The 24,974-nt window shown below is 40.0% G+C and overlaps 3 protein-coding genes and 1 pseudogene across 3 annotated transcripts; all 4 read left to right on the top strand.

Annotated features, from left to right (window-relative positions):
* Positions 1-1,635: 1,635 nt before the first annotated feature.
* LOC136278315 (uncharacterized) lies at positions 1,636-2,473 on the top strand (annotated as a pseudogene).
* A 5,848-nt stretch (positions 2,474-8,321) lies between these two features.
* On the top strand, positions 8,322-9,140 carry LOC131796212 (uncharacterized). The gene has a single exon (XM_059113828.2). It carries the CDS (start codon positions 8,322-8,324, stop codon positions 9,138-9,140), a length of 819 nt encoding a protein of 272 aa, XP_058969811.2.
* Positions 9,141-9,369: 229 nt separating this feature from the next.
* On the top strand, positions 9,370-10,560 carry LOC136278316 (uncharacterized). The gene has a single exon (XM_066161837.1). It carries the CDS (start codon positions 9,370-9,372, stop codon positions 10,558-10,560), a length of 1,191 nt encoding a protein of 396 aa, XP_066017934.1.
* Positions 10,561-10,636: 76 nt separating this feature from the next.
* On the top strand, positions 10,637-11,596 carry LOC136278317 (uncharacterized). The gene has a single exon (XM_066161838.1). The coding sequence runs from the start codon at positions 10,637-10,639 to the stop codon at positions 11,594-11,596; it is 960 nt and encodes a 319-aa protein (XP_066017935.1).
* Positions 11,597-24,974: the final 13,378 nt, after the last annotated feature.

A 24,974-nucleotide genomic window follows, 5' to 3' on the forward strand; every position in this document is an offset into this window, starting at 1 on the left:
TTTCAAGAGCTAAAGATGATATCAGCCTCTGGGACATGTGCTGTTTGTAGAATGAAATAAGAGTGCTTGCCCACGGCCATGGATGTCCACTTTTGATTTCAGGACACTGCAAGGAGAAACTTTACTGTCAAATTATTTGACAACACTCTTAGCTCAATACTGTAAATTTTCAAATAATATCAGCATCTATACATTGACGCAGACTTCTCATTTCAGGATATTGCAAAAACGAATGTTACTGTTATGAGATCATAATTCCTTGACCAATACTGCCCCCTTTAAAGGAACAGAACTTGTTGCCTTCCATTGTTTTCATCATGATGAGTGATGTGTAATTAGCAAAACTACTATGAGGGATTTGAATGTTATAATATGTTATAGTGACGATGAAGACTCATCTGACTCAAAATATGTATGCCTTAATTTAATGGACAACCATTATTCCCAACTTCTACACAGACAGTGTTAGATTACAATTTTTCTACAACCTGCCTTTAGTGTGCATCTATTACAATTATTGTATACAAAAAAATAAATTATAATTTGACCCAGAAATAATATAAACAGATATAAATATGTCAGGAATTATTTGGTGGTTATTTGCCTCCAGTTATCAGAGAAAGCATAGAAAAATGTTTTAATTGTGCCTTTCAAAAACATGCAACCTCATGCAAACTCTGGTCCCTCCTGCTTTCCTTCCCAAGCCCAAGGGAAAAAAAGTTTTCAAGTTACAATTCATTTTCCTACATGACAACAAAGGCTTTTGTCTTCAGTACTTGAATAGGGGACAATTGAATCAAAACACGTGAGAATAAACGAACAATGCCAGAATAAACGCAGGAATAAATACAAGGAGTTCAAAAACCAAATTATTATTACCCAGGCCCAGAGTAATATTGACACAAACAATATTTAAGAATTAGAAATCATTTTCCATGTTTGAGAACCTGTTAGGCTAAACTTTCACAGTTACCCCCCCCCCCCCCCGTCTATATAAGAACCCCTTTAGCCTAAAATTAGAAAAGGGTTTTTATTTTGTAAAATCATTTTAAAATGTTTACTTTTTGCGCAGTACATTTACTTAATAATGTTATGTTCTGAATAAGGACTTCAAGTTCGTGTAATTAGTGCTTCAGTAGTTTTCTATTCTATTTAATTAGCAACAATGTTTATTTTTATTCAAAAAATAGTGCATCCATTTTCTTTGCACGCAACATCTCGCGAAACTCGCACTTTAGTCACTCGCGCGCAACTAAAATCTTTTCGACCCCCCTCATGTAAAGTGCACGCGCATATCACGTGCTCAACTCTGCGTCCTGTCCTTCTTTCGTCTTGTCCCGTTCGTGCGTGCATAAGATGGCTTCGAGTTCTCCAACAAAATCTGCTGCATCCAGCCCTTACAAAGACGTTCATGGGTACATCCATTCTGTTTCTGAAATACACATACCTGCCAATCCAAAATCTGCTGGATACTTCGACTTCACCATTCAAGAAAACCAAGAAGACACGCGAGTGATCTGTTTCACTGCAGAAAAAAAAGATGAGCTGAAACGAAGGGAGAAAGCCAAACTTCCTACTTCCCTCACAAGCATCAGCCAACAAAAAAGATGATATGGCGATGGTGTAGAATACAAGATGAACAAGTACTCCAGAATCGAACAAGCTAAAAACTTAGCGTTTCAATGGAAAGCATCGAACACCGACCAAAGTGAAATCACACAAATTCTACAAAGTGCACCGAATGGTCAGTCTGTAGGACTGAAAGCTAAAGTTTTATTCAAAGGAGATAAGGAAACTGTGTATTCAAAACAGGCGAAAAAAAACCTCACCAAATGTAACATTGTTGTCGCTGACACTACTGGAGTGATAACTGTAACTCTGTGGGAAAGTCAAATCGCCGAAGTTGAATGGCACAGCTGTTATCACTTCAAAGAACTTAAGTTGAATTGGTACAAAAAAAAATATCTCGGCTCTTCCACAAAAACAACGATTGAAAAGTGCGAAAACATCGACATTCCAGGTGGGATTACCAGTGAAGCTGAAAACATAAAACCACATGAAAAGGCAAAGAAGAAAATCACCGGTACTATAATGGCGGTAGAGATTAAGAAGACATACATTTGCATAAATTACAAGTACAAAATTACGGAAACTCCTGAATTAAATATTATAAAATGCCCCAACTGTAACTAGAAGATCAAAAAATGTGAACTGGTATCTAGTACTACGGCAAACATCGTGATATAAGACGAAAGTGGAGAAAATATGGGAAGATTCTTTTGTACACATGCTGTTCTAACTGAGTTATTTCAAACAATCGCTAGTGCCCCCGGTTACAACATAGACAAAAACATTGACCACTTATCTGCAAATATAATGGAAGAAACCGTTCTAAATGTCAGCAACTTATGTTTTCAAGTTATTATGGATGACAAAATTGTAAAATCAATTGAACTTGGTGGTGCTGACTGACATTCACACAAACAATAGAATTTATGGTTAAAAGTTCATTTGCTACATTCTTTGCACAAAAAGGAGAAGTTAAGGAAATCGTTTGCAATTTATGTGCTGTTTATATTGTTTAATATTCTTAATGGAAAGAAATGCATTGAACTTGATCATGCTCAATTACCAGAGAACCTGCACAGGTAGTTTTCCCATTGTTATTGTTACTGTTACTGTTACTGTTGTTTGTTCTTTTTTTATATAATATTCTTAATGGAAAAAAATGCATTGAACTTTGTAATGCTTAATTGCCACAGAACCTGCCCAGGTGGTTTTCCAATGGTTATTGTTACTGTTGTTTTTTTAATTATTAACGCTATTGTTTAATGTTGCGATTTCATTGTTGGAAAGATGGTAACTTTTTCACTACCATATATATAAAACTAAGCATGATGGCAACTCTTAATCACAGAAAACAAATAATCAAATATTTTACTTTTTTTCTTAGTATCCTTCAGAACTTGATTTTATTCTAAATTTTAATAAAAATATCTATTGCCCTCATTCCATTCCTAACAGTGTTATTGTTACTTTGCTTTGATTGCATAATTTTCAATGTAGACTAATTAACTACTTGCTTGTAAATAGCCAGCATGAGAAGCGCTGTTTAAAAAAAATACATCATACTCCTGTATCTGAGATTATAACACTGCTCAGTTTCAATTACCATAATTTTGCTGTTCATGTTTTTATCTCATTTTGAAATAAACTTATTTTGTGTTAACTTCAATTATTTATGTGAATGTGGCAATTATATCAAGACACTGTCCATTTTTTATGAAGCATGGGGATCCTCCTGGGGTTTAGGGGAGATGCATGTAAAAAAATGGGGCTTCACAGGAGGGGACATAGGCCAAGAAATTAGCCTCTGAATGGGAGGTCACCCCAAATAATTCCCATGACCAGCAATACCAGATACAATAAAAATTATCCATTATATGAATGAGCTGGCTCTCAGACCCCTTTGATTTAACTTTGTGCTGACATAAACACGGAAATTCCCAGTTCTCAAGGAAGCTATCAAGTTCATGCTTCCATTTGGCTCTGTTTCTTGGCAAGTAAACACATCTGTCGTAAAGAGTTGACACCAGTATCTTACATACCTGGTTAAAAATGACACTTGCAGTTGATTCTGCAACACCGAACAGGTCTTCTATCTCACCAAGAATGAACTGAAACATTGCTCAACTTGTACACAAACGTTTTTTGAATGCAGTATCGTCCCAATTTCAGTAACCATTTCTCCACCACGAGGAACTTCTTTTTTTGATCCGCACCTTGTTCTTTCCTTGGTCTCTTCATAGTCGCGGTACATAGTGCCTCAACCATATCTAGTTCTCTGTCCATAGTCTGCAAAAGCTGCTTCCTTGATTGATTTTTCCTCGTTAAAAACATTTGCATTTCCATTTCTTACCTTTCTTGGCGACGTTGAGAAATGGACTTCAGAATTTGAAATTCAGCCATCTTTATTTTGTTTGTATATTTGCGCGCTCAGAGTTTATTTTGCGCTTCTTTACTTCTGAGAATAGAGCCCAGTCTTTTCTTAGAAGAGCCTAAAAGTCGTCTACTTTTATGCGTTTCGTTTTTATACCAGACGGCTTTAACGTCTCAGATGTTAAATGTGTCAAGCCGACTTTAATGTCTCTACTATAAAAACGGCCAATGTTTTTAAATCCTTTCTAGCTGAACAAAAGGCTGCAATGCACCTTGGATTGTAATTTTGTATATATGAATTATATATTATATTTTATCTTTTTAATATGGTACATCTTATAGTTATTAGTTGTAGCATCTATATTTTGTAGTTGTTTTGAGGGCCACAGAGTCATCAGTGTCTTAGGGCTACTGTTAAGTGTTTTTACCCTCTCTAAACAAAGCCCACTATTATTATTATTATTATTATTATTATTATTATTATTATTCTCATTATTATTATTCTCATTATCATTATTATTATTCTCATTATCATTATTATTATTACGATTATTGCAGTTGCCATGGCGGCGGCTGTGTCTTTTAGCTGCTCCAGAAAGCCGAAAGTGAAATGGACGAACCAAATGAATAATGACGTTCTGGAGTGTAAGAGACGAGTGCAAGAGCTAGTTGCAGAAAGAAAGGCTACATTGAAGTCATGAAACAGCTTTGGGAAGAGAAGGGATACGGACATCTTGCTCTTAAAGGTCAGAATTTACGTGATCAAGCATCAAGGCTGGAGAAATGTCGAGAGGGTTTGGCCGATGAGAGCTGTGTGAATGGTGCAACAGTGATAAGTATAGATGAGTCTATATTACCAAGTGGAAATAGTGATACGGTATTTGTTGAAGGAAACAGAAATATTGAGAGAGAAGATGCTAATCAAGCGATGCCAAATTTACATATGTCCACAGTGCAACTCCCGGAGGAGCTGCAGTCTGATCAATCGAAGCGTGAAAGGTTACCTGACGAGGTGCCGGGATCACTGCCCGAATGCAATACGCTTCACACACCATCTTCATTTGTCTGGGGCCAATACGATGAAGGAAGATCAATAATTGTTAATGTGTCGACCATTGAGAATGCCTACGATGAAATATCCAAATGGCGTTAAAACACATTTTTAGTTCCTTTCGGGAAAACGGGAAAAGAATTCATCAACACATTGAGAGAACTAATTAACAAATGAAACAATGGTTCAGAAATGGAATTCATTGCTCTTAAAGTCGCTATTGTTCTCCTAGCGCTTAGTCTACAAAAGCCCGGTCCTAAATTGAAATCGAAAGATCACCAGGATTGTTTGGCAAAGCGTCTTGTCTTATGGAAGAAAGCCGAGGATGATACTATCCTCCGTGAAGGGCGCATGATACAGAGGCGTCTTGGAGACTCCCATAGGGCGAAAGACCCTCCAAATAGGGCAAAGATTTTTGCAATCTTGTGATGACGGGACAAGTCAATACGGCGTTACGATATCTAAGCGATGATCAAGGTGGAGGGATCTTACCCCTTTCTGATGACGTCATGGAGCAGTTGAAGGAAAAACACCCAGAGCCACAGGTTGTCCAATTAGGGTCTCTCCTGTTTGGCCCTATTAAGGACGTTCCCGACACTCTGTACTATGAGATCAATGAAGAAATGGTCAGGGACGCCACTCTAAGAACTAAGGGCTCGTGCTGGCCCTCTGGTGTAGATGCAAACAGCTTCAGAAGAATTCTTACTTGTAAATCCTTTAAGAGATCAGGAACAGAACTATGTGAAGCTATAGCCAGCATGACCAAATGCCTATGCACGGAGTATGTCGATCCTTGGGGCCTAGAAGCAATTTTAGCGAATTGACTTATTCCCCTTGACAAAGGGGAAGGAGTGGTGCGACCAATTGGAGTAGGCAAAGTGTTAAGGAGGATTATGGGAAAGTGTATCACAAAGGTCACCAAGCCGAATGTTATAGATGCGAGTGGCTCTTTACGAGCATGCGCTGGTCATAAGAACTAAGGGCTCGTGCTGGCCCTCTGGTGTAGATGCAAACAGCTTCAGAAGAATTCTTACTTGTAAATCCTTTAAGAGATCAGGAACAGAACTATGTGAAGCTATAGCCAGCATGACCAAATGCCTATGCACGGAGTATGTCGATCCTTGGGGCCTAGAAGCAATTTTAGCGAATTGACTTATTCCCCTCGACAAAGGGGAAGGAGTGGTGCGACCAATTGGAGTAGGCAAAGTGTTAAGGAGGATTATGGGAAAGTGTATCACAAAGGTCACCAAGCCGAATGTTATAGATGCGAGTGGCTCTTTACGAGCATGCGCTGGTCATAAGAGTGGGAGCGAGGCAGCCTTTCACGCAATGCGGGAACTTTTTGAACATGACAACAGCGTCGACACTTGATAAACTTAGCTTTGCCGCACATGTTGACACCACTCTCAACTCCAAGGCAGGCACAAAGTCAAGTACCACTTCCAATGATCCCATTCAGACCCCTTCTTTGGATGGTATCATGTGTCCCTTCTGCAATTTCAGGCACGAGTTAGAAGTTTGCAGATCTTTAAGACATTGCCCTTACCAGGAGCGCATTCAGTTCTTATCATCCAAAGGGCTCTGCTTTGGATGTTAGTCGGGAGAGCACCTGGCGAAAGTCTGCCCAGAAAGAAAATCCTGCAAGATAGATGGCTGTCCTAAAAAGCATCCGACCGTCCTGCACACACAACCTCGGGAAAGACCCAAAGAGGACACCACAGTCGGAAGTGGAATTGGAGTTGCTGATGGCACATCACAAGTGCACAACGGCATGGCATGTATTAACAACGCCTCCTGTTGCCTCACTGGGGCCGGATTTTCTCGGACAGGCATGGCTATCCTTCCAGTCAAAGTCAGACGTAGAGGAAGCGAGAAAGCAATCGCCATATACGCCTTTCTAGACAACGGAAGCAGTTCTACCTACTGCACAGAGGCTCTCATGAGGCAACTTGACATTAATGGTCCTAAGACAAAGATTTCCCTCACCACTCTAGATAAGAAAGATATCCTGGTTGACAGTTTTCTAGTGCATGACCTGGAGGTAACCGATTTAGACGAGAACTACATAGTAAAACCTCCCATTTTGTACACCAGAGAGGAGATACCAGTTTCAAAGGATGATATACCGTCACAAGAGGACGTCGACAGATGGCCCCACTTTGACGGTGTTTACCTGCCAACTGTTAATTGCCAGCGATGTACCAGAAGCCCTGGATCCACTAGAAGTGAAGAATAGTCAGCATGGTGGCCCTTACACTACTAGAACTCGCTTGGGCTGGGCAGTTAATGGTCCTTTAAAGTGCGATTGAAGGAGTTTGTGTGCAACCAGTTTCTTCGCTAAAGCTGGCACTGAGCTGTGTCAGATGGTTGAAGATTTCTATAACCGCGATTTTGGGGAGTCCATTGCTGATAGCAAGACTGAGCCGTCCCAGGAGGAGTGCCGCTTCACGAAACGTGCGGAGGAGTCCCTTACATTGAAAGATGGACACTATGAAATCGTCCCACCCTTCAAAGATTTAAAGTGCCCAACTCCAAACAACCGTATTCAGGCTGAACAACGCGCCAGCTGGTTAAAGAAGAAGCTTTAGAAGAGTCCTGCGTTACTTAAAGTTCACACAACCTTCGTCGAGGAGCTTGTCGCAAAGGGGTTTGCCCGAAGAGTTCCCCAGTATCAGAAGGAGTCTAAAAGGGAAAGACATGGTTCATCCCCCATCACAGTGTATACCACCCCCACAAGCCTGGAAAAGTTCGCGTAGTATTTGACTGCTCTGCTAAGTACAAGGAAAAATCACTCAATGACTTGTTGTTGAAGGGACCAGACCTCACAAATTCTCTTTTGGGGGTCCTCACCAGATTTCGACAAGAGCATGTGGCAGTCATGGTGGAAATCGAGGCGATGTACCACCAGGTAAAGGTTCCAGACACTGACCGCTCCTTTCTCCGCTTTCCGTGGTGGCCGAATGGCGATTTGTCCTGTGCACTGAAAGAATACCAAGTGTCAGTTCACTTGTTTGGTGCCGTATCTTCTCCAGCTTGTGCTATTTTTGCACTCCTAAAGATGGCGGATGATAACAGCCAACATTTCTCTGCCGATGTTACAAGCACCGTCAGAAGAAACTTCTATGTCAATGACTGTCTGAAGTCATTGCCTTCAGTCAAAGATGCTAATGCCCATGTCAGCGACTTGCGCAGCTTACTACAGCGAGGGGGCTTCTGACTAATGAAATGGATCAGCAGTGATCAGGAGGTTCTTGAGACTATACCAGAACCAGAGCGCACATAGACCATCAAGGAGATCAGCCTCCAACATGTAGTTGAATGAGCACTCAGCATGCAATGGAGAGTAAACACCAATACATTTGGCTTCGATGTCAATGTCAAAGAAAGGCCCCCTACGCGGAGAGGTATCTTGTCCATTATTGGATCAGTGTTCGACCTCTTTGGTTTCGCTGCACCATTTGTCCTTACAGCCAAGAAAATTCTACAAGACCTTAGCAAGATGAAATTGGGCTGGGACAAGGAAATACCTCTAGAGTACAATGTACGTTGGCAAAAATGGCTTATAGACCTTCCTATGCTGTCAAAGCTTGCGATCGACCATTGTTTTAAACCAGCCAACTTTGGGACCATTGCTTATAGCCAGTTGCACCATTTTCCAGACGCTTCAGAGATTGGTTTTGGTTCAGTATCTTACCTGCGCCTGGTTGATATCAACGATAGAGTCCATTGCGCCATCCTTCTAGGAAAGTCACAGCTTGCACCTTTGAAGAAATTTACTATTCCTCAATTAGAGCTTTCAGCAGCAACAGTGTCGATGCGGTCAGGCAAAGCCATAAAGAGAGAGCTAGAACTCTCGCTTACCGAGCCATCAGTTTTCTGGACGGATAGTACATCAGTGTTACGTTATGTGAACAATGAAGACAAGAGATTTCACACATTTGTAGTTAACCGCACTGCAATCATTCAGAATGGACCCGACCCTAGCCAGTGGAGGTATGTGAGTGGAGAATCTAATCCAGGTGACGACCTCTCAAGAGGGCTATCAGCAGAAACACTGCTTGACCACGAACAATGGATAAAAGGGGCTGTTGAAAACTGGACCGAGAGTGTCACATGGATTTTTGTATGTTTCTTACCCCCCACGAATTGAACTTTAAACTCTTAATGAAAACTCAAAAAAAAGGAAAATTCAAAGGAATGCGTGAAAGCTCTCTTGTATATTGTTATTCTGGAATACAGTCTTTATTCGAAGTTATCCTGTTGTATACGTTTTATACATTTGGTGCCGAGACCCGGGAATTGAAAACTGGGATTCTACCGCTCTGAAGAACGTCTTGAATGAAATTGTTGTGAATGCGAGCTGGAAGCACGTGGGTGACATGTCGCAGTCTGGGAAGAAGAAATTGAAGAATCTGAGGAAATTTCGCGACGGTCGTCGAAAGTTTGTTGAGAAAACTATCGAAGATGCTAAAGGGTTAATCGCTGAAGGTAATCTCATCGAAGTGAAAAGGCTGAAATTTCTTCGAACCGCTCTTGAAACGAAGTATTTGGAGCTTCAATCGCTCGACCGCGAAATTGTGGATCTGGTGGATGACGTTGAAGTTATTGATACCGAAGTCTGTGAGAGCTGTGAGCTAATGAGCTCCATTCAGAAGTGTATTGTAGATATAGAATCTGTTTTGGAAGCTCAAGAAAGTAAGGGAAAGAGCCAGAAATCCCCTTCCGTGGTGCAACCTGGTTCTCCCGAAAGTGCGGGAACTTCTCAAGGTCACGTTTTGAAAGCTTTCACTCATGCAAAGTTACCCAAGCTTGAGCTGAAGAAATTCCACGGAAATCCCATGCATTGGTATCCTTTCTGGGAATCTTTTGAGTCTGCGGTTCACAAGAACCCAAATCTGTCTTCCGTGGATAAATTCAACTATCTGAAGTCACTTCTCACTGGCACTGCACAAAGTTCGGTCGCTGGTCTAGCCCTGACGAGTGCTAACTACGAAAAGGTGGTTGATCTACTGAAACCAAAATTCGGAAATCGGCAGATGGTGATCTCTAGCCACATCGAAGTGCTCACCAAACTCCCTAAGGTGGAATCGATTGGCAAAGTTAAGAAACTCCGAAGCTTGTACGACACAGTGGAATCTAATGTTTGTGGATTAGAAGGTATGGAAATCTCTTCCGAGATGTATGGTTGTTTCTTAACACCAATAGTTATGCAGAAATTACCGGAGGAATTTCGAATCGCTATCACTCGCAATCTGGAATCGGAGACATGGAATCTGAAAGATATTTTGGTTGAATTTCACAAGGAACTGGAACTGAGAGAACAATGTCTTGTCAACAACAAAGAGTTCAGATCCTCAAATCAGAGAGGTGGGTTGCCACTTTCTACATCAGCTTTCTACACTGACAGTTCTAAGGATAAGCAGTCTTCTCGTGTTTGGTGTTCATTTTGCAATCAAAACCATCAGAGTTCTAAGTGTAATGTTGTCACAACTACTGAATCTAGAAAGGAAGTTCTAAAAAACAAAAGGCAAGTGTTTCCTTTGTCTCAAACAAGGGCATTTGGCACGTAACTGTCAAGCTCATATGAAATGTCTTAAATGTCAAGGAGCTCACCATGTAGCAATTTGTGGTGATTCTCAATCAACCATGGGGGGGCAAGATCAAGATAATGTGGCCAGTGTATCTACCAGTATGTATGTGGATCAGTCTAGAGGGTCTGTGTTGTTGCAGACGGCAACCGCTGAAGTTGTGCGTCCAGATAATGACACTTCTTCCCTAAGTGTTCGCCTGGTATTTGACTCATGCAGTCAGAGATCTTACGTAACTAAGAACCTCAAAGACAGACTGAAGTTACCAGTGCTTCGTAGAGAGTCACTTCTGATTAAAACTTTTGGTGAGTCTGATGCCAGACTACAAACATGTGAAATTGTTCAAGTGGGTATCAAACCCATCTGTGATGCAATTGTCTACATACAAGCCTATGTGGTACCAGTCATATGTAGCCCCCTGACCCAACAACCCACAGACCTCACTCAGTCTAGCTGTGAACATCTGCACGGCCTCTCTTTAGCCGACAGGTGTGGTAGAGGAGATCTGCCTATCAGTATTCTCATTGGTGCTGATCATTATTGGTCATTGGTCCAAGGAACCATAGTGAGAGGTGCACCGTGGGAACCTGTTCCTTTCGCCACCAAACTAGGATATGTCCTCTCTGGCCCCACCATGATTATGTCTCACAATGACAATGGTAACACAGTAAATCTTACTGCAACACATGTTCTGAAAGTGGAAGCAAGTGTTGTCAATCGGGATGAAATTGCCTTTGAACTTGGAAAATTCTGGGACTATGAATCACTTGGGATTCGAAATGACAGTTTGTCTCTGTATGACAAATTTGTTAGCAAAGTTGAATTTACGGAGGGAAGATATCAAGTACAGCTACCCTTCAAGGAAGACCATGAGCTGCTTCCAGATAATTTTGCATTGTGCAAGTCAAGGCTAGTTTCACTGCTGAAGCGTCTGAATTTGAAGCTTGAGGTGTTAAAGCACTATGATGACGTCATCCGAGATCAGGAAAAACAGGGAATCGTGGAACCAGTGGAGTAAGGTACTAATAATGGTGTGGGCAAGGTACTAATAATGGTGTGGGCAAGGTACATTACTTCCTCATCATGAAGTGATCTGTGTCGACAAGGACACTACTAAACTGCGTATTGTTTATGACGTCAGTGCTCGATCAGGAGGGAACACACCAAGCCTTAATGACTGTCTGTATGCTGGTCCCCCACTGTCTCCTTTCATTTATGACGTTGTCCTTCACTCGTTGTTGTGATGTCACTACTCAACATGCTGATTTCAAAACTGAATTCCCCTCACTATTCACTGGTCTGGGGAAGGTGAAGACAGAAGTACACATAACACTGCAACCTGATGCTCCCTATGCAGATTGAAAACATGGTGACAAATTGTAGCACCTGCGCCAAAGATTGCCCTGAGCCCACAGAACCACTCATGTCAAGCTCTTTCCCCTCCCTACCATGGGAGAGATTAGCTGCTGACCTCTTTGAACTTGCGGGAAAGGTCTATTTGATTGTTGTTGATTACTACTCAAGGTGGTTCGAGATCAGGAGATGAAACGACCAATCATCTTCCAGAGTCATTTCAGTCGTTAAAGAACTATTTTCTACACACGGCATACCTGACATTATTGCATCAGATAATGGCGCGCAAGTCAGCTCCGATGCATTTCGCCTGTTTACCACTGAGTATGACTTTCTAAAGTTCCTTCCATGCCCAGCATCCTCAAACCTAATATGCAAGATACAGACCGGCAAAGAGTGCAACTGAGAGAGGATGAATACAGGTCAAAGCAACAGATCTACCATGACAAACGACACCAAGCCTGTGCTCTCCCATCATTGACCACTGGCCAGCAAGTTTGGGTGCGAGACCAGAACCGGGAAGGTCAGATCTTGGAAGCCACAAAACAACCAAGGTCCTACTTAGTGAAGACTGAGATGAACACTCTGTGACGTAACTGGTCTGCTCTAGTCCCAACCAGTTCACCACCAGCCTTTCCCACTGACGGGCCAACTATGGTACCTCAGGATAAAACACTGCCCGTGAACCACACACCTCCAAGGGTTTCTACCCCCGTCTCAGAGAACCAACCAGCTGAACCTACAACGCCTACTACTTGTAGATCAACAACAGCTGTGTCAACCCAAGGAGGCCCTCCAAATGGTGACCGCTCTGCAACCGAGTGTGTGACATGCTCAGGAGGAATAGTGAAACCACCACAACGGCTAGACCTGTGAACAAACTGGCATTAACTTTTTGTATTAGTATTGTTACATTCTTGTTGAGTTTACTGAACCGTGTACACAAGGTTATACTCAAACTTTGGGGGGGAGATGTTGGATTAGTTGTTTATTACATCAGACTTCCGGTGTTCTAGTTAGCAAGGCCCCGTTGCATGTTGGGAGCCATGTGCTTTGATGTTCGGCCATCTTGTATGTACTACATCTGTGTGCGGAATAAATCTTTACTTTGAAGCCTAAATATTACACAGGGTTGTGATGCTGTTGTAAATATCAAATATGGGGGGTACTGGGACTAAGACAGCCTTTACCTTAGGACAATATAGCTCAGCTAGCAAACAGTCTTTAGTAGCTGCATTTACTAGTTTTCCCACCCTACCCACCCTGAGTAGTTTTTGGTAGTATATTCATTTCCTTTATGTCTGACAGTCTTGCTGTTTTTACAACTTATGTCTTAAGTCTTATGGCCTTTAATAACAGACCACACACCAAGATTTATTGTAACTGATGTGCTTGGTACTTGAAATAAGTGAAACTAAAACAGGAAGACAGCAAAAATTACAAGTTGTGACAAAGGAAAATCAGAATAAAGAAATAAAAAGCTTGCAAAAACAAGGACTGTGAAGTACACTGACTTACATTGTTTCAGACAGAGAAAACTGCTGTGAAGCGAATTGCAGATAACACGAAGAGACTGGCAAAAACTAATCAGAACTGCACTAACCATGGACCAAAATCAACTGAGACCAAACTATACTGCAAAACTATCATAGAATATGCAGAAAATAAAACTATAGAAACTTAGAAAGGTGCTAACAATGATGAAACAGCAAAGAAACGCTAACGAGGGGGGCAAAAACTGACAGAAAGGAATAAAAACTTAATTGTGCAAACAAACCAAATGAAAGGACGAAAAGAGCTATAAACTAATTTTGCAGAAAACAAATAGAAAAAAATGTTACACTTGCATGTTCCACATTAATTATTGATGACTGATGCTTAAAACAAACACAAGAGACAGTATGGATGTTCTCCCCCTAATCTGGCTGTACCTAGCATTGAATGCAGGTCAAACTTGCTGCAAACTGTTGCTTCTTCAAAGTTTCCAAGACAGAGAAGAGATTGGACAGATACAGAAACCTCTCTTTTGTGGGAACTCTGCGAGACTGCTTATTCCCTGGGAAAGCTTACTGGTAAAAAAACAAGAGCCAATTCAGGCAGATGGGATAACCTTGAGAAGGATTTCAATCCTGAATTAGCAAGCAGAAACATGGCCACCAGAACCCTGCAACAAATGAAAGAGAAGATAAATAACCTAAAGTCAGATCACAAGAAGAATAAAGATAAAAATCACAAACAGACTGGGAAACCCAACCCAACAAACCTTTGTGGTTTGACATGGTTGATCATGCTTTTTAGTTCCAAGGATAAAATCAACTCCCTGATCCTTTTTTGTTCCAGTGAAGGCAGATATGAAAATAAAAAAAAGGCAAAACATCAAGAGGAAGGCAAGGGTCATAAAGATCAACTTGGTGATGGAGATGAAATGTTCGCATCTTCTACATCAAAAGGAGCGGGAAAATGCAACGCTGATTGCAACCGCGAGTCAAGCAATTTGGAGCAAACACCCGGTAAAAGGCTGTGTAAGATGGCAAGGGCTGAAAAAGCCAAGAAACTAAACGAGGAAGGTAGCTCAAAGGGACTCATCAATGTTGTAGACAAGCAGATAAAGTTGCTCCTAGAAGCTCAAGAGAGAGATGACAAAATGATGGAGAGATTGATACAGTTAGAAGAGACACCCAAAGAAAGGCAAAAGGAGATTTTAATGACAATAATTAACAAATTGTAAGTCAGGTTGTTTATTTTATTGCTTTAAAACTCATTCCATTAGGTCTTACAGTCACTGATGATATGTTGTGCTCAATGTTTCAGTGAAAATTTCAGGACAATTATTAATGAACTATTGATCAGGTTGTTGAACTCTTGATTACACTAGATGAGAAAGGTTCTGCCTTGATTTTAACATATTTCAGTGAAGCAGTAAATATTACAAATGCTAGAAACACCAAATGTAAGCATTTATCTCCATCACATAAAAGAATTGACATAAACAGTAATCAATAAAGCATTTTTTTTTTACAATTTAAAAGATTTCTTAGCAAAACATCCTTGACTGCATCTGCATTGGAACTTGCTCCCCCATCAACAAAATCATCATTGTTATCATAATTGTCATGGCTGTCACCAATTTTTGGATCTGGCTCCCCATTTTCAATGCAAATGTTCTGAAGAATACAACAATTGCAAGCAGCTATCATTCTGGGACGTTTCTGTTAAGATTTCCAATTCTTTTTGCAAACATCTCCACCATCCCTTCAACAAAACAAGAGTGCGCTCCACAATCACATGAATCTTGCTCAGGACAGTGTTAAATTGAACTTTTGTTGGGTCTAAGTTGCGCACATTCAGGTAAGGTCTCAAAAGCCAAGGGAAAATGTGGAGGCAACAGTTCTGTACACATTCCCACTGGCAAGACACCAAAATGCCACAGCAAGTCATTTCTCTATGCTAACTGCTTCCCTGAATTGAGCATCTCTTTTTTCCACTGAATTTCTGACCAGGTTTACTACGAACTAAAATGTTCGTTGAGACATTCTGAAGTGCTTGCTCCAGTAAGGGTCATTCCTTACTAGTACTGATTTTCACATTGCTTTAATTTTGCAATTTTTGCAATTTAAAAAAAATCCTGAACTTAAAGCAACACAGAAAAAAAATCTCACAAACTTTAATGTCATGAAATTTAAAACTCTTCTATATTTCTTGTTTTCAGAATTTAATGAAGAAACATGTCTACTTATTGTGTGTAATGTGTGTAAAGTGTAAAAGCTTTATGGCATGCCTACAGATGATGAATGACATTTTAACAGTCAAATTTCACTACCTGCATTTCTTTGAACCTCTTCATCTGTATCACTATCGTGATCTTTAGGTCCTTTCAGCACCTCTTTTGTACAGTCATTGAAATGGCCATAATTCCTGGGTTCTTTGAAATTTGAAACAACAATCTGTTTATATTTTTCAAGGATTGCTTTATTCCTCTCAGTAAGATCCATCTCAGCTGTAACTTGTATGGGAATTTCCAATCCTACTTGCACTAGTGGAGATCTTCTGTGGTTCTTGCTGATGACTTTAGCTCAAAAAAGCCCTCCTCTTTGTAGAAAAAAGCATGTTCCCCTAGAAACTTTCCAGGGCAAGTGAACAACTGTAGGGTCAGCAAGACAGCCTTAAAGGCGCTTGGTTGTGGCAATAGCATAGCAATCAAATCAGTTATTTCTCTTGTAGCAGCATTTCAATTGCTCTCCAAAAATCGGACTCTAAACCTCTTTGTAAATGTGAAACCCACAGAGACCGCACTTAAACAAATACATGATAGAGCCACTGTGATCTATGCTTGCCATTTCAAGATCTGGCATGTTTGCTGTTCCTCTCAATGTGGTTGTTCTATTGCAGTCAATTGTATTGTGACAGCTAAAGGTAACACCTGGTATTTGTAAACTGAGATTGGAAACCAACAACAAACAAAACACAATAGTCTCTCTGTTCCCTTTATTAGTGTTACAGTGCTGTGAAGACACGCTATATTCTGGTTTAAGTTTCTTTGGTAAAATGTCCTTGTTTCGTTGCGGTTTCACGGTTCAAAAGAAGTTAATTTCTGTGTCGTGAAGGCAACAGCACTGGTGCTTGTCGATAGTAATAAGACACCATATTTAAGAGAATTTGAGCCTACAATGACTTCGAGAAATCCACTTATAGGCGCTGCAATTTTACTCACCGCTGGAACAACCACTTGTCCTCCAGTTCCCAGAGGGATGTTTGAAGAATGTAAACTTATATTTCTCACTGACATTAACAAGATGATTACAGAGGACAAGATTCCTCCTGAGTTCATGTTAAATGCGGATCAAACTCCTTGCTCAAATCTTTCCATTGGGAGAATGATGATGGCTGCAAGAAATGCATCGTCAGTTTCAATTAAAGGTGTGACTGATAAGAGAAGCATCACTCTCACCTTTGTTATCAGGAGAATGCTTACCCATGCAAGTCATATACCAAGCGAAAACAACCAAGAGGTTTTAAATTCCCCAGAGGATTTGCAATTTCCCAGAATCCAAAACAATACTCTAATGAAGGTGAAACTTTAACCTTGATAGATAAAGTAATTGTCCCCTACATCGAGAGGAAAGGAAAGGAGCTCAAACTGGCACCAACTCAAAAAGCTCTGCTGATCTGTGATGTGTTTAGAGGTCAAAAAGCTGCAAAGGTTTCGAAGAAACTGGCATCGCTAAATATTGCAATTGTGTCGGTTCCCGCCAACATGATCCACTTCTTTCAGCCTCTGGATCTCACCATCAATGGGGAGGTGAAGAGATATATGAAGGACAAGTTTTCAACATGGTACTCAGACGAAGTAAAGCAGCAGATAGAATCGGGGATGCGACAGCACTGATATTAATGTGGATCTGCAACCAAGTCCTAAAACCACTTCATGCCGTCTAGTTGGCGGACCTTTACAATCACCTGAGTAGTCCTGTTTGTGTGCAACACATTGCAAAAGGGTGGGCAAAAGCCGAGATCTCTGGCCTCTTAGATGGACAAATGGATCTCCCTCCAGAAGACCTGTTCACTGACATTGAGCTCACCCTTGAAATTGATAAGAGGTCCAAGAACTTTATGCCAGTGGTACACATAGCTCTAATCTAATCCACGGTTATAGTGTAAATATGTATTATACAACTGCAAAGAATGTTAAGCATAAGGATAATGTCTTTGACTATGGCTATGGTACACGATGCCATTTCTATAATTTGGTTTTGCTATGAGTTGATGATTTTCAGCAATAAGTGTAAAATAGTAAGCTTTTTTTTGTGTGTGTTTTCAAAAATTGATTCCCTAAGAAAAAAATTTTGCATCCAAATTGCGCATATAACAACCCACGAAATATGCCGACCTTTTTTCGTGAAACTAAGTGCCTGCGAAATAAGGTAGTTGTAAATGGGCGCGTATAACATTAGATTAAACCACCCTTGAGGTCATGGACAAGACCACACTTGGCATAGACGAACATCAGCACCAAAATGTACTGCGTATGTAACCAATGTCAGCACCAGTAAGACCTGCCTTCTTTGGTGTCAGGCACCCATTAAAATTCTCAGCTTATTTTGCATTTTTCTCCAACGGTTTGCCACTTGAAAAAAAAGAAACAAGAAGAAAAACTAGACACACTTTATGTCGGTCAACCATGTTGACATTTCACAGATCAACGATAAGGGCTGTCACAAACCTCTTTTTATTCGGACATCATTCATAGGCTAACTAGAACTAACTGTAGTTAACTGTGTGGTGTGACTGCAAAGTCGACAGAAAGTACTAACTACAGTTGGGTATAACGTCACGTAACTTGACACTAACTTAAGTAGATGTGACTGCAGCCATTGTATTTGTTGTGCCTCTTTTCTGACTGTCACATTTTTAATTATCATAATCACGGTCACCCAACTAGTTTAGCTTTTTTGTTATTTTGGGTGTTCCACTACTCTATGTACTGTTTATTTATTTATAGTTATATTCTTGTAAATTCTGTTTGTTGTTTTGGTACTAGAAATAAACTGTTGTTGCTTGTTATTGAATTAAACAAACAACCTAACATAGACACTTGCAAACGTTGACTCAAAGATTGTACTTCAGCACCGCTTAATTACTATATAACAGAAAAATAGTGGCATCCAAATAATGGCTGATTCTTGTCATTTTTATCCTCAAAAGCGTCTACTTTTGTCATTAGTTGACCAGAAACTTCGGCTGCTGAAAGAAGAGATATTCAGTTGTACATCTTATTACGTAGAAAATCAAAGCTTGAAAAATTTCAAGTAAAATCTTGATGTTCAAAGATGGCCTAGCATCTCAAGGATTTCTTGGATTTAAGTGCCAGAGAACTTAAGTTTTGCATTCAACAAAGAGCTTTACCATCAGTTGAAACTCACTCTGATTTAGCTGCTTGTGCCCTTGTTGCTTTGGAGCAATAAGTGCCTATAAAAGAGATTGCAGAAAACTATGCTAAAACTTAAAAAACCCAGCGCAATGAAATATTAAAGAAATGTAACTTACAACAAGATCCTTTGGATAAAACTATTTGGGATGAGCTCACTAAATGGCTCAAAACAAACATTGGACATATATTCAACTATATTTTGAGCATGAAAGCCTTGTGAATGGATTATATAGATCATAATAAGATTTGCAAGTCTTCTTCAATTTTGAAAAGCAGATTTGTGAACCAAGTTTTTTACCAAGTCTACGTCCAATGGAAACATATTCTTGTGTGCCTGCCTCAACAAGTGAGAGAGCAACCTCATAAGACCTGTGCATATTGAAGCTGTGCTGCTGGCTACAGTAAATGTTCCAATCATGTAATTGCAGTTTTATATAGAGTCTAATTTGAAAATGAAAGGGGGTACATGGACCCAGCATGCACTGACCAAGCCTGTGTTTGGAACAAAAGCAGTAAAAATATTAAGCCTCACAAAATCAAGGATAATAATATTGAGGCACACTTTCGCCACAATCCAACACCAGCATTCACCTTCAATAGTCCCAAGAAACAAGAATTTGATCACTCACCAGTAAGTCACAGGAATGTATCATTTATGGCGATGAGCCTAAGAAAATCAAGGATATGAATATTGAGGCACACTAAAGGCACAATCCAACATCCACATACATACTGCCTTTCTTGTGAAAATCCTTGCTTAGAGCCAGGCAAGTTTGATGATGAACATCAATTGATCTGACAAAGTGTATGAAAACTGCCATGCGACTACAGAAACACAACTATACTCTCAGTTGTAGTAATCTGACAAACGTTTCACTTGAGTAGCTCTTTTGTCCCTGTTATTTTTCTCATCATGCCAAAAGCACACTGCTCTTGGTATACTATGGCTTTCAAGATAAAAGTTATTGTGGAAGCTGAAACTGTACAAAAAAAATCTCAAATAATTTGGACTTAGCGAGTCCATGATGCAATGCTGGATAAGAAACCAGGTGACTGTTCTTTCTGGCAAGCTTAAGATGTCTGCAAAACGTGCAATGGTGGGCTATTTCACTCTCAAGTATCCCAAACTAGACAAGCAAGTGATGGGGTGGTTTCCACAGCAGAGAGACCAACGTAAATACTTCATTTCTAATATGAAATGAGAAGACTTTTGCTGAGTTGAGTAAGATAGTCTTTCAATATGTGGGAAGCAAAGAATCTGATTGGTAGTCAGAATGCGTTGTTGTCATGACAATTTAAAACATGCCTCGTAAAGAGCACTGCAGCCCTGGAATTTACCGTCATTTTGCATCACCATCAAGTTTGCTATTTTTTCACAGGTATTGCAGTGAGTGTATTGTTGCTTTGCCTAAGTTAAACTTATCTAGAACGAAGCTTGATATAAGGAGGCAGAGGAGAAAATAAATAGTATTAAATATAGCAGAAGGAAGAAAAGGAAACAAAGGGAAAACATTGCTATCCCTGTTTCTATGCTAACAAGGACTCAATCTACAGCCTTGTGCATTTACACAATGGAATAAGGATGGGAAGGAAATAAAGATAGGAAGGAGGGGGGTTGGAGTTGGGTGTATTGAAGGTGGGGGGGAGGTTAAAAGGATGACTTCTTGAGGTCCTAAAACTTCTGAAAATCTAGTCTAACGCATTGCATAGCTGGAATTTTTGGTTGGTCAAAGAAGATTTATGCAGCCAAGTGGTAGTTTATCCCATCACATTCCCCGCATGACTTCACTACCCATTTGAGCGGTTCTGTCACCCAAAACTCCCACAAAACTGTTAGTTATGCAAGCTTTATCATTCCATCTCCCTAGTTTATTTTTCATGGTCATGAGACCTGTAGATCTACTATGAAGGAGTTTTACATTCTAGTAAAAAAAATACATGGCTTAGGCTTGACTAATATTTCTCGCAGTGAGATCTCTTCTCTACATGATGTAAGGGAGGGCTTCTCTAACTGGTCTGTGAGAGTCTTCTGATTCTGTCTGGGGTTCTTTCCACCCTCAGTATGTTCTGGGGGCTGTTGAGAAATGCCAGTCAGATACAGGTCACATCCACAGGCATGCAATCTGAACAATTTTTCCTGAATAAAGTACACAGAAGCTCACCCAAAAATTTATACCAGACGTGAATTACTTTTCAGGAAGTTGTTCAATGATATTATAGGTAATACAGATAATAAGCTTTTAGGTCTTTTCTGAAAAGTCGATCCTTTTTGGAATTATTTCATTGTAATCCAAGCTATACCACATAATTAGTTGTTTCTATTTAGTTTTCTTTTTCTTTTTCAATTTTAACATTTTTTATTGGGATTTTATACATATTTATATACTTACATTTAACAAAAATCCTCTTCTGGTGCATAGTATGTCAGCTGATGATGTCTGCACCCAAAATATTGTCCAAATATCGCTACACCACACACGGCAACAAGATGTATGCCTGCTGCCTGTCTTGGAACAAGACCACAGGAAGAGCCAAGATCCTTCAGTCAAGGGAGTGGTAGTTGCAAAGTTAGGACCTGTGACTGATTGTGTACAGGTGAAGGAGCTCTTTTGGAAACAACACATTGATCAGTTAAAAGACCTCTCAGGAATGAAGATTAAACCCCATTAGCAGGAACAACTTGAGGACTGTGAAGTAAATGTACCTCAGTTTTTTGCAGCATACTCACCAACTAAAATGCCAGTAACCACAGCAGGACATTTTCCTTTGCATAGTGAGCCAGCACCAAACCAGAGTAAACCACCTGTCATGGAGGTGAAACCAGGGCCAGAACAACAAAGGGATCCTGCAAATCAAGAATCATCAGTTTCATGCAAGAAATCTGATCACCGTGACCGGACTGTTTGTCCAGAGAGATGCTACCCACTACAGAAGACCACCTTAGTGCCTTATCAAACAAGTTCCTTAGTGAACTGTGGACTGTCTGTGGGAACTGTGACATTTTATTATTTAGTGTTCATTGTCACTTTTTTTTGCAAAGGAAGGGAGGAACGTTATGATGTAATGCTTTCTTTATCACATGACTTGCCTCGTGCACATCAAGATTAACCGTTGTATTGTTGTTACTTCTCTGCCATTAAAACCAAGTTGAGTTTGTACCTCTGGAGTCATTATTTCCTCACCAAAACACTACAATAACATTACATGCTAATTGAGTAATTTACAACCTTACTGTGGTAACTTCTAGCCCTCACATACTCAGCTGCTGCTGAAACAAAGGCTGTTTAAGAAGAATAGAAACAGAAAATTCTCTATTCTGTGTGACTTTCCACTTAATGATGATAAAAAACTTTCACTATCTCATTCTCAGTGGCATTACATGACCAGTTGCAATAATTGGCATCACAGAAATGCGGCATGATATAACCATGGCAATGAATCCTAAGTAATGGTAATGAATCCATCAATTTTTTGATGTGTCATTTTCACTTTGGTCTGGTGGTAAAAGTGGATGTGTGCTGTCCTTGTGTCATTTTTCATATTTATTCTAAACATGTCTGGCCTAGGGTCCTTTAACTTTGAAATCACGCCTGGTAACATTTTGGATCAAAGCTTACTATGTCCAATTAGGTGAGACTACATTTATTCTTTTCACTTGTAAAACTGCGAGTGACTCCTAGTTCAGGTGTTCAGAGAGTGTGACCAGACAGAATGAAAAATATTTTGTTTTCTGTTTAAATCAAATTCAAGTTATAAAGGAACATTGTGAAAAAGGACTTCATGAGAAATGCTCTAACACACAAATCATTAGAGTTTTATTTGAACCTAACCCAGTGAAATTTGAACTGGACTGACATGATTAGTGTTTTGTTTGGAACAACAACAACAGCAAAATAGAAACAAAACAAAACAAAATTCAGAAACCAAACAAAAAGGGCACCTGAAAAAATAAATGGTACCATAACCAAGCACTTACACCCATTTTTCATCAGTTCTGTTTCATTTCTGAAAGGAGATGATAAATCAGTCTGTGTCCATGTCCTGCAAGCACAGTGCATGTAAGACCTGCCTGCTGGAGATGATCTCCAAACAGAGCAACAGCATGTGACCCTGTATCTGTCCCCTCTGTCAAGCCTGGATGAGAGAAGACAGGCTTAACATGAACTTCACTGTAAGTGCTTTGATCAGAAGGATCCAGGTGTGTGGCACTAACGTCAGCTGCTCCATGATTGGGAAACACAGCAGAAAAGAAAGATATATGACATTTGCCCTTTCATGATTTTGGATTGCACCAATGGACCCAATGGCTCCTTGGAGAAACCACACTGGACAAAGTCGCATTTCTTGAAGGAAGGAGGGAGCAGAATAATGTTCATTGAAATTTCCTTATAGGGTAGGTTTCAAAAATTAAAAAAACCTTCCTTGATAGTGGGTTAAGGATTTTCTGGAACAACATATTAGGGTAATGACAAGTACTCTTTTGGATATTGGTACCTAGTAAAGGTAAACCTGTTGACAATTAGTATAAAAATATCACAGGATTCTCCAATTGATATTGCAGAAGTAATTGTTGTATGTAAGGCATTGAGTTAACTTCAGTTTCATTGTTATTGATGTGATAAAGTTCAGTTTTAGCTATTGCATTTTACAAGAATTCCTCCACAGAATTCCTCCAAAGGATTCTCCACAGGATTCACTAATTGACATTGAAGAAATAATTGGTGTATGTAAGGCATTGAGTTAACTTCAGTTTCATTGTTATTCATGTCATAAAGTTCAGTTTTAGTTGTTGAAGTATGTACAAGAATTCCTCCTAGGTTTGTGGAAAAGTAAAGTACTGATTAAAATGATCTGGAATACCATGACAGCTGTTTAAACACAACCATTATAATAATTGCAGAAACCCAGGGGGGTCTGGGGACGACTTCAAGGTGAACAGACGTGCCCAAGCTCTCTCCTAAAAATTGGTTTTAAATGTGCTTTTAAAACGTGATAACGCGTTTCTTTTTGTGCTTTTCACTTTGAAGAGGCGAATGAGTATTAAAACTAGGTCTAAATAAAAAAAAGAGAGCGAAATGACAGCAACCGGAGGCAAATTCGACGCTGTCCTGACCAAGATGGACGCCAAGATGGACGACTTGTTAAAGGCGAAAGCTGACCAAGAAGTAAAGTTGAACTCCATTCTTCAGAAACTAGAGAACCTCGAAGTAAGCCAGAAGAAGACAACCGATGACGTTAAAGATTTGAAGCAGAGCTACGGTTATTTAGAAGAACAAGTCACTGAAGTCAAAAGCGACATTGCAGTGAAAGCGTCCCGCATGGAGTTGGCCACACTTGAGAAAAAAATAGATGACCTCAAAAACCGTTCCAAAAGGAACAATATCGTCATATGGGGTTTGCGAGAAGACGCAGAGAAGGAACAAGACTCTCTAGAGCTTTTTTTTTTTTTTCTGGCCCACGACTTCTTTGGAAACCATATGGGAATCAAGGGCATTGAGGTGATGAGGGCACACCGCATGAACGTTAAAGAACAGGCCGCAGCGACTCCAAAGCCGCGACCAATGTTTACCTTCTTAGGTACATGGATAAGGTGAAGATTCTAAAAGCCGCCGCTAAAGCTCTTGAAGAGAAAGCTTTCTTTGAGTCCCAAATATATATATCAGATGATGTATCGAAGTCGGTACGCAACGACAGAGCTAAGCTGCGAAAAGATTATTTAAAAGAAATCAAAGAAAAAGAAGATGTTGAATCCGCCTTCATTCCATGGTCAGATATTATACAAGAAAGTTTCCACTACAAAGTTGTCAACCTTTAAAACTGCCGACTGACGAGTAGCCGAACATTTGGATATTTTTGAACTGAACCGACTGATTTTTGCAATGATGAACAATTTAGTCTCTTCCTTAGTTGCATAAATCTTGTAAATATACGCATATCATGTAAACTGATTTTTACGTCTAAAGGAGATCTCGGCGAAAGCGTGTCTCGAAACCACAATGGTAAGTGCGCTTTCGTTATTGTGTGTAACCAATGTATGTGCAATGTTTTGTGTGTGTCTTGTGTTTACTATTTCTGTTTTTATAAAATTCCACATTTCTTGCCGCTTACAAACATA

This window comes from Pocillopora verrucosa, chromosome 14 (genome assembly GCF_036669915.1).
Source record: "Pocillopora verrucosa isolate sample1 chromosome 14, ASM3666991v2, whole genome shotgun sequence".
Classification (NCBI taxonomy): Eukaryota; Metazoa; Cnidaria; class Anthozoa; order Scleractinia; family Pocilloporidae; genus Pocillopora; species Pocillopora verrucosa.

Excerpts from the sequence above, each read along its gene's own strand:
- LOC136278316 (XM_066161837.1), top strand. The coding sequence starts at position 9,370 with ATGTCGCAGTCTGGGAAGAAGAAATTGAAGAATCTGAGGAAATTTCGC.
- LOC131796212 (XM_059113828.2), top strand. The coding sequence starts at position 8,322 with ATGCAATGGAGAGTAAACACCAATACATTTGGCTTCGATGTCAATGTC.
- LOC136278317 (XM_066161838.1), top strand. The coding sequence starts at position 10,637 with ATGGGGGGGCAAGATCAAGATAATGTGGCCAGTGTATCTACCAGTATG.